Source organism: Tupaia chinensis, unplaced genomic scaffold, assembly GCF_000334495.1.
Source record: "Tupaia chinensis unplaced genomic scaffold, TupChi_1.0 Scaffold000037_18, whole genome shotgun sequence".
Taxonomy (NCBI): domain Eukaryota; kingdom Metazoa; phylum Chordata; class Mammalia; order Scandentia; family Tupaiidae; genus Tupaia; species Tupaia belangeri.
Window position 1 is genome coordinate 2,076,225 of NW_006159476.1, and position 9,936 is coordinate 2,086,160.

Sequence of the window (9,936 nt, forward strand, 5' to 3'; positions counted from 1 at the left end):
AAAAAAAAAAAAAAAAGAATTCACCCACACAGAAACGTATAACTTACAATAAATCTTAACCATTAACAAAGAATTTTGAACTTGAGCGGCAGTTCTCAAAGCAGTTTTTATTCAGTGAAACATCTGGTAGTTTAGAAGGCATTTTTCTGTTTATGACTTGTTTTGTAATTTGCACAACACTCAGGCATCACAAGATGCTCAATGATTTACAAAGCATGCCCCAGTCACAAAGTTTTATTTTTATTTTATTTTATTTTTTTTGCTATAGGGCGCATGCACTCACCGGAAAAAAAAGAGAGAGAAAGTGCGAAATCACCCCTCAAGGGGGTTGGCCACGCTGCAATCCCTTCTCCTCCATTCTCTTCTCAGGATCCTGGGCACACATGCACACGCACCCAGTGTAAGTTTAAGCCATGGGATCTGGGACTTGAACCACGGTCGGCTACATGGGAGTTCAGTGACATAGCCATTAAGCTAATTGCTGCTCCTGCTATTGGTATTCTTTAATGATTATGTCCTCCATCCTCACTGGCCTTAGAAAAAGTCCAGGTGGAGATTAACAAGGTGATTGGCCCACACCATTTTCCAGTCCTTGAAGACTGGGCAAAAATGCCTTATACAAATGCTATCATCCATGAGATTCAGAGATACAGTGACTACACCCACTGGACTCCCTCACTGTGTCATCAGGGACACCCACTTCCGAGGATATCATCTGCCTAAGGTGAGACTAGCAGGGTCACAGGATATTGGAAGGAAGCCACGGGCTGCTCATTATCTTGTGATGGTTCATGTCTCTTATTATTTCCAGATTTCTATGTGGGGAGGGATATTTTGGAAACAAAGGCAAGTCTTTTCCCTTCTGTTATTTTTTCACAAATTATTAGATGTTAAGTATTGTTTTGTTGAAAAAAGTCTGATATACTTCATTAAAACTGGTCACAGGATATTGGAAGGAAGCCACGGGCTGCTCATTATCTTGTGATGGTTCATGTCTCTTATTATTTCCAGATTTCTATGTGGGGAGGGATATTTTGGAAACAAAGGCAAGTCTTTTCCCTTCTGTTATTTTTTCACAAATTATTAGATGTTAAGTATTGTTTTGTTGAAAAAAGTCTGATATACTTCATTAAAACTTGAAATAAACAGAGCTCTTTGGTTCAAAACTCTTTCTTCATATCCTCTATCTTCTTTCTACATGAAAAGGTATTTGATGTTTCTGCTTCTTATTTAATCATATACCACATATATGCACAAAGGCCTATTCATACAGAAGCTATCATTTTGCAAATTGTGTGTGCATTGTGGTGTATCTCCTTCCATGCCTGTCTTTATGTTTAGATCAACACACTTTGCAAATTATTTTCCAATTTTGTGTGTCTACATGGCTTTCCTTTGAGAAGTTACCAGCTGCAGACATATATTCAGGTCAAAGTCTTGGGTTCTAACTCATCCTATCTCCAGTTGTTGCATATGTTCTTGAATATGGATGCACTGAAGGATGATGTCCACATTGTCTAATCACCCAGTGGGCATCAACTCATCATATTAAATGCTGGCCCTAGTTCTGGACCCTTGAATGCCTCTGCTGGGTCACAAGTGAATCCTTAATTGATACATCATAGAGAAGCTCAAATGGTCTTAGGGAAGAGGGGTTGATGTGATTATTGTGGACATCCAGAGGGCTTGGGACACAACTATTAATGAAACAAAGCAGCATTATTTTAGTATGTTAGTTATCATTTGTGGCATGAGGAAAGCCATTATCAACTGCAGGTATATCATAACTGATTTATCCACTCCTTGTTAATGGCCTCCAAGTCTTCTTGACTTTGGTGCCCTGTTAGGAGACTGCTATGTACCCCATCACGAGCTCTGTTCCCCATGACCCACGCCACTTTGAGAAGCTGGATACCTTCTTCCCTGGCCACTTCCTAGATGCAGAGGGCAACTTCAGGAAGCAAGAAACCTTTATCCCATTCTCCATGGGTCAGTTAGTGTTCTTCCCCATTCCATGAGAATGCCTACCCACCCCCATGTCTGTGGGACTTTATCATTTTCTCTATCTCAACACTGGATGAACATTTTTGAAAAAGATGATAATCTGTAAGAAAGAGAAAGCAAGATACCTGCAAAGACAAAGATAGGAAGAAAAAACCAGGACAAAAAGAGTAAGAATGACAAGGAAGATGGAAACTAAATCAGGGGAAAGAATTAGAAATTATGTTAGTCAGTCTTATCTATTCCTATTAAGGAGAACATTTTTCAGTTTTTTCTGTAAATCTTAATGCTAGCTATAGTTTTTCCAGTTATTTCATAGCTATCCCAGCACTTACTTTTCTCAATTTTAAATGAAATTAAGGAAAGACTCCTCCATTTATTTTACTTAATCTTATTCCTGAATGAGAGTGTGTATACATAAGGGGAGGAGGACCCTGGGCAGCGTGTTGGCAGACTGCAGTCTCCTTTCATCCCTCCAGCTCAGGATCTTGGGCTCGTGCGTGCCCAGTGTGTTTCCAGGTCAACTGAGAATCTGAACCTATGGTGGCCATGTGGTTTCCAGTATGACAGTTCAGTCCAGTACAATAAATGCTTCTCCACTCCAATTTTACAAGGTTCTTCTTTTTAAAATTTTCATACAGGACTTGGTATTGAGCTATTACATTTTTAGCTACTGTGAAAATGAGGGAATATTTTTTTCTCCCTGACTTGTTAAAAATATATAAATATCTTAGTGTTGAATCATACATTCCCTCTGAAATACTCTAATAAGAGAGGCTTGGAGAGGGCAAGGGGCTTGCCCCGTGCCCATTAAGAAGTTGTGGCCTAGCCCTTTTCCGGTTACAAGGCCGCGCGGTGAGGATCTCTTCTACGCATGTAGCCATGCTGTCTAAGGGCCCTCTGCAGTCTGTGCAGGTCTTCGGATGCAAGAAGACGTCCACAGCCATGGCGCACTGCAAACGGGGCAACGGCCTTATCAAGGTGAATGGACGGCAGCTGGAAATGATCGAGCCCCACACGCTGCAATATAAGCTACTGGAACCTGTTCTGCTTCTGGGCAAGGAGCGGTTTGCTGTTGTGGACATCCGTGTCCGTGTAAAGGGTGGTGGTCACGTGGCCCAGATTTATGCTATCCACCAGTCCATCTCCAAAGCCCTGGTGGCCTATTACCAGAAATATGTGGATGAGGCTTCCAAGAAGGAGATCAAAGACATCCTCATCCAGTATGACCAGACCCTGCTGGTAGCTGACCCCCGCCGCTGCGAATCCAAAAAGTTTGGAGGCCCTGGTGCCCATGCTCGCTACCAGAAATCCTATCGATAAGCCCATTGCAAGGACTGGAGTTCATCTTTATAATAAACAATGGCTGTGGGGTTTTAAGATTTAAAAAAAAAGAAGTTGTGGCCTATATTAGTCAGATCAGGCTAGGCTGTGAAAAAATGACCTGAACATTTCAGCAGCTGAACATTTCAAAGCCAGAAAGTTGATTTCACGTTCATGCAACATGGCCATCTCAGGTCATCAGGGGTCTGTACTCATCACGCTCATGTAGAGAATAGGTCTCTCCTGATAGATGTAGAAACAGGAGAATGGTATGACATACAAATTATCTTTTTTTTTTTTTCCAAAGCAAGTCTCACTCAAGTTCAACACGACATAGGAATTTAATGTACCCAGAGGTGTGCCATGAATGTTTTGTGAATGATGGTATAGCTTATCACACCTTGAGAGACAGCTCTCTGGGCTCCCTTCCTTTTCTTTGAAACTGCAGCTAACAGGATACAGCCCAAATTGTGGCTCAGATCAGGGGCAGCTTTCCTTCCCATCCTTAGTTATACTACATGGATACAACAAGCCTATGCTGAAGGCAACAGTAGATACTGAAGGCTTAAATTATATGAGACAGGACCAAGAGATAGCATAATGGTTATGTCACTGGACTCTCACATGGCTGACCATGGTTCAACTCTCAGACTCCATGGTTAGAATCTCATGCCAAGGTCATGTCCATGGATGCCCAAAATTCCAAGACAGGCTTGTGAAGCAGGGATTGAAGCATGACCATCCCTTGTGGAGGGCGATTTCTCACTTTCTGTCTCTCTGTGTGTCTAGTGAGTGCACATACCCTATAGCAAAAAAACTCTCTCTCTCAAAAAAAAAAAAAAGAGAGAGAGAGAAATGTTACATTTTTATTATGGTTAATTCTATCTTGTTGATTATGGAGGTTCTTCAGAAACCTACAAATAGAACTACCAAACGATTCAGTAAATTCCACTGCTAGGTATCTACCCAAAGGATAGCAATACACTCAGTTGGAAAAGTACTTGTATATCCATGTTTATTGCAGCATTTTTCACAATTGCTAAAACACAGAATCAATTGAAATGTCCCAAAACAGATGAATGGGTTGAAAACGTGTAGCAAATATACACTATGGAATATTCCTCAGTCATAAAAAACAATGAGACCCTGGCATTTGATTGAAAGTTGATGGATATGGAGTGAATGCTGTTAATGCTGGAGTGAAGAATGTCAGACCATGAAAGAGAAGCATTGTTTGTCCCCACTTAACATATACTTAGTGCCTGGATTCTGTGACAGAAACAGAAAGATTGGAAGGTATAAACCCATGGAAAGTAACTGTAGATAGTAGAGACAGTATGGGAGGAGTGGGAGAGAGGGAATTAAGAGGGAAAAGAAGAAGTGAAATATTTAGTGACCACAAAAATATAAAGTTGATGATGATAATGTAGATGGTAATATCTTACTTGACCAATACACAATGTATTCATGCTGGGAAAAATCCATTTTGTTTGCTGTAAAGATACACAGTGATTGAATGCAAGAAAATAAAAGAAAGAAGAGAAAAATACAAAAAGGAAAAAACCCCAAAAAACCCTGAAGTAAGCTATAAGGCAAACACTATAGGGTACAAATGTACTATAGTTGACTTGTTAATTATAGTTTAATTTATATATCCTGTGTGTTAATGTTTAAAATCATTCAATGGCTCACAAAGTACTTTGGTGCTTACAAGTATCCCTTCATTCAACACATTCTTTCTGAGTCCCTCCTATATTCCAGGTACCATTTTAGGCACTCAGAGGCAAAATGTTAGTATTCAAGACCATTTCTGAGGTATTTATGCATTTCAAAAATTATTCTATTTAGAACTGTTTTACAAAAAAAGAAATTGTGTTACCAGCAACAAACATACTATTTATAAATTATTTATTCAGTGTAAGAGACTTTGCCTTTTGTAACTCATTTGATCATTGTAAAGCACAAGGAAATTGGTTTATTTCTCCAAATTATGAAGTGTTCTGCAGTTAAGAGCACTTTATAATTACAAAACAATTCAATGTAGAAGACTTATGTTTAAAATCTTTAGCCTTTAAAATCTTCAGCATTTTAAAAAATCTGTAGTCTTTAGAAAACTTCTTTATGTTCACACAGAGTACCCTGCAGGAGACAGAACTCCTTGTTGTTAATAGAACTTTTTGTAGTTTTTTAAGTACTTTAAAATTTAGAAAATTTATTTTTAAAAATTATTTTATTTGCCTCTATTTACTATTATTATTATTATTATTATCCAAGTTGACGAGAGAGAGAGAGAGAGAGAGAGAGAGAAAGTGAGAAAGCAAGCTATCAGGTCTGAGACTTGAACTGCAGTCAGCCTTGTGGGAGCCCAGTGGCCACCACCTGCTGGCCCAAAAATTTGGGAAAATTTCAAACTCATGATTCTAGATTGTACATAGCATTAAGATTCATTAACATTGTGTGGTTTACAAAATATTTTGCAATTGACAAACAATTTTTCTGTCAGTGTTATCAAGTGATTTTTCTGTCAGGGTGGCGAGTCTGATGGTGCCAAGGTAGGATCATGCCCTGGGCTGTGTTTAGCGTGACCATGGTGGCACGTTGAACCAATGGCACTGCAGGGAGCAGAATTGTTCAGAGATGTGACCATAGTCTTCTCCCAAGAAGAATGGCAATGATTGGCACCTGTTCAGAGGGAGTTGTACAGAGATGTGATATTGGAGACCTACAGCAACCTGGTCTCACTGGGTCTTGCCATTTCCAAACCTGATGTGACCTCCCTTGAGCAATGCAAAGAGCCCTGGTTGGTGGAGAGGAGAGTGACAGGAAGTTTTGCCCAGTATTGGAGGCCAGATGTTTTATCCAAGTATTACCTCTAAAGCAGCATGTTTGTGAAGTTGAGTCACCCCAGTAGCAGATAATGGAAAGTCTTGCCAGTTACAGTCTTGAGTGCTCGTTTTCAAGATGATTGGGATTGCAGAAGCCAGTTCAACAGACAACTGGGAAATGCAAACAGACACTTCAGTCAAATGATAATCAGTCATGAAGAAACACCCACTTTCAGCTAGCAAGCATCCCTTACCTTTTACCAGAAAATTCACAGTGGAGATAAACCCTGTGGATATAATAAATGTAGAAAAGACTTCTGGCAGGAAGAATTCCTTATTAATTATCAAGGACTTCATACTAATAAAAACTCTTTAAATGTAAGCAATGAGGAAAGGCCTTTAAATATGGCTCATGACTAATTCAGCACCAGAATATTCATTCTGGTAAGAAACCTTATGAATGTAAGGAATGTGGCTAGGCCTTCAATTCTGTTTCAAATTTCGCCCAATACCAGATTTCCTACTGGTGAGAAACCTTATGAATGTTAAGGATTGTGCAAAAACGTTTAGTTGAAGTTCACAGTTGATTGAACATCTGGGAATTCATATGGTGAGAAAATCTCTCAGTACAAAGAATGTGGCAAGGCCTTTAACTGGTTCTCACACCTTAAAGTACATCATAGATTTCACACTGGTGGAAAATCTTACGTATGCAAAGAATGTGGGACGACCTTTGGTCTTCAGTCTCAATTGATTCAACACCAGACAATTCATACTAGCAAGAAACTGTATGAATGAATGCAAGGAATGTGGGAAGACCTCTAATCAAGGCTCAACTCTTAGTTGACATCGGAGACTCATGCCTGTGAGAAACCCTATTTATGTAAGGTATGTGGAAAGGCCTTTAGAGTGAGCTCACAGCTTAAGCAGCATCAGGGGATTCACACTGGAAAGAAACTCTACCAATGTAAAGTTTGTGGCAGGGCCTTCAAACAGCACTCACATCTTAACGGTGCATTACAGAATTCATACACGTGAGAAATCACATGATTGTAAGGAATGTGAGAAGTCATGACTCACAGCTAATTCAATGGTAGTTAATTCATACTGAAGAAAAGCCCTATGAATATAAAGGATGTGAGAGGACCTTAGGTCATGACTCAACTGTTCAATATCAGAGAATACATAATAGAGGGACATATGTGATATAAGAAATGTGGGGAAACCTTCCATCAGCACTTCTTGGGAAGGATTTTTCTTTGTTTCTCCTCAAGTTCAGGTGGTTGTTGGCAAACCTTAGTGTTCCTTGCTTTATAGACCCTGTTTTTGTTCATGTGCTTCCAGATGGTATCACCAGGACAGACATGTAGCACATAAGTGGAAGACCTATCAGATATCCATGGCAGTAGAAAGAAAGAACTGCCCTTGGGCATGGATTCTGGTTATGAAGATCCTGGGTAGCTTCTTCTGTAACCTGAATACCTTGCTATTAAATGTCCTAGGAGTTGGATCCCACAAAGGAGCTTGCCACGGTTGTGGGGTTATATAACTTCCAGTCTTCCTTCTGAGCTCATCACTGACTACTGAGGTCATGGGACCATTCTTTTGCCTTTGTCCATGAGCTCTTTCTTCACTCATATTCACACTCCCCAGTTTTGTCCTTTGACAACATATCTAAGGTTGTGAAATGCTCTAAGGTCAGAGGGGACTGGGTGTAAGCCCTGCCTCTGCTGCTTTCTTGGTGTGTGTAATCTTTAATGAGACACCCAACTCTTCTGAGCCTCAGTTTCCAGTTCTGTAGAATGAGAGTATCAGTAACAGTTACCTCCCTTGCAAGGCTGTTGTGTGAATTAAATGTTTTGAAAGTCATTAGCACAATGCCATTATTATTATTCAACAACCTATTCTCTAACCCAAGATCCTTAGCTTCCCTTTGAAACCTATTCTCAAGGAGTAGTCGGGTAAGTGAGAGGCAATGACCAGAACTAGTCTGAGCAATGGGCTGAGAGTAGATTGAGGATGATGGCAGGTAATGGATAGACCACAGCATGGATTTCCAATTGTGTGCTGTACCACCAAGGTGGTCTGGGAGGAGCAGAAGGGGATAGCAGGCTCGTGTGCATCCTTGGCATACCAAGGCCATCCTATGGTCTTCACTCTCACTCTCTCATGTATCTTCTCGTCTTTGTGTGCCTTTCCCAGTTTAGGCATCAACAGACTGAGATTGACCAGAGGCTGTCTGGCTCTCAAGAAGCAAAGCTGTGGCTAGCACACTGACTTGCCTAAGGCTGCTCTGTCCGAGTTGCACTATAGGGGAAGGTTTAGGAATGAGATAGGCTGGTATGTGTTAGAGAGTGGGGTAAGAACTAGTGAGGCTTGTGATAGAATAAGATCTCTAGTGCTGAACTGTAATTGCTGAGAGTATAAGTGGCTTTGTTTTTTCCTCTAGTGAGGGGATAGTGCTCTATGGAATTTTTAAGATCATCATGATGACGAAACATCCCCTAGGAAGAGGGGTATACAGCTGCGTATGTCCTCCTTTGTTGAAATTCAGAAGCAGTGGTCAGGAGAGGAGGATGGGCATCTCTCTTGTTCTTAGGAGTCTGTTTTGGTGCTTAGAAACTGGATTCCCTGGACCTTGGCCTGGTTGAACTGTGGCTCCTCAAAATCTTCACTGACATCTTGACTCTATTGCTTTGTGCCTTTTCTGGGGGTTGAGGGAGAGTCTGGTGTCTGCCGATCTCTAGAAAGCTCTGTCTGTGACCTCTGTCTGCCAGACCGAACCCCCTGCCCCAACTCCAGCCCTGTAATGTTCATTCTCTTATTGTCCACAGGTGAGTGGAACTGTGATCTGATCACTTCATCCAATCTAGGAAGAATGGAGTGGGGAATGTTTCTAGGAGGCCAGCTTGAGGAAAAAAAGAGAGGGCTAAGAAGGGTGAGAAGGAAGAATATTCATTCCTTGCCATCTCCTTATCCCTTGCCACCATCCCCTATGCATATAACTACATAATCACCTCCCACAGGCAGCAAGCCAGAGCGGGACGTAACTGGACAAAGAGCAAGTGTAGGTATGAGGAGAGAAAACAAGTGGGTATTGGACATATCAGGAAGCCACAGAACAGGCAGAGAGAACAGACATCAGAAATGTAGAAACAGTATAAGGAAGGAGACAGCAACATGCCCGAGGCAGAAACAGAGGGTGAGATTCAATTCAGTTGTGTAGGCAACCTGGCCTAGATATGCTGGCTTTGCTTGGAAAGTCTTGGGAGCAGCCAGCACAGCCGTTATCTTTCTAGAACTTCTTCTATGCCAGGCCCTTGCTCTTCACTGCTCTGGTCCCTTGGTCATCTGAGCCTGTGCATTCCTTGTGATCTCTCACCCCCGGTCCTGGCATGTGAGGGCCATACTTGGTGCCATGACAAGATCAAATTCTCACTCCTCCAGGGGTGGTTGTTTCATTTGTACCCATGATTTTAATACATGGAGGTGATAACACAGATAAGCAAGGGCCATGGGAAGAAAAACTTAGTGTTACTTGCAGTTACCCCAGAAATAGAAGGTTCAGCATATCATGCAGAGCCGTGTGGGAAGCAGCAAGGAGGGAAGAGAATGCGGAGCCTATAGCCTTCATTGGGGTTTCCACGGGAAGGAACATAAACAGTTTAAAATTGGCCATTTTCTTCTCTTTTTAAAAATTAATTAATTTGCTTTTTAAATTTTGCCAGTGACAGTGAAATACATACAGAGAGGAAAAGTGTGAAAGCACACTCCCCCCCCCCACCAC

General features: G+C 41.2%; 1 protein-coding gene and 1 pseudogene across 2 annotated transcripts; both read left to right on the forward strand.

The window, feature by feature from the left end:
• LOC102494114 (cytochrome P450 2B11-like) overlaps nt 1-9,936 on the forward strand; it is a 50,933-nt pseudogene that overhangs the window by 17,689 nt on the left and 23,308 nt on the right.
• Nucleotides 2,884-3,388, forward strand: LOC102486645 (40S ribosomal protein S16). Of its 2 annotated transcripts, XM_027772004.1 has the most exons (2): nt 2,884-2,982; nt 3,034-3,388. In XM_027772004.1, the coding sequence occupies exons 1-2, from the start codon at nt 2,884-2,886 to the stop codon at nt 3,322-3,324; spliced, it is 390 nt and encodes a 129-aa protein (XP_027627805.1). In that variant the 3' UTR covers nt 3,325-3,388. The 2 variants fall into 2 exon arrangements, with proteins under 2 accessions (XP_027627805.1, XP_027627804.1); XM_027772003.1 differs by having other exon boundaries at nt 2,884-3,388.

Bases quoted from the DNA above. Each gene is read 5' to 3' on its own strand.
- LOC102486645 (XM_027772003.1), top strand. From the start codon at position 2,884: ATGCTGTCTAAGGGCCCTCTGCAGTCTGTGCAGGTCTTCGGATGCAAG.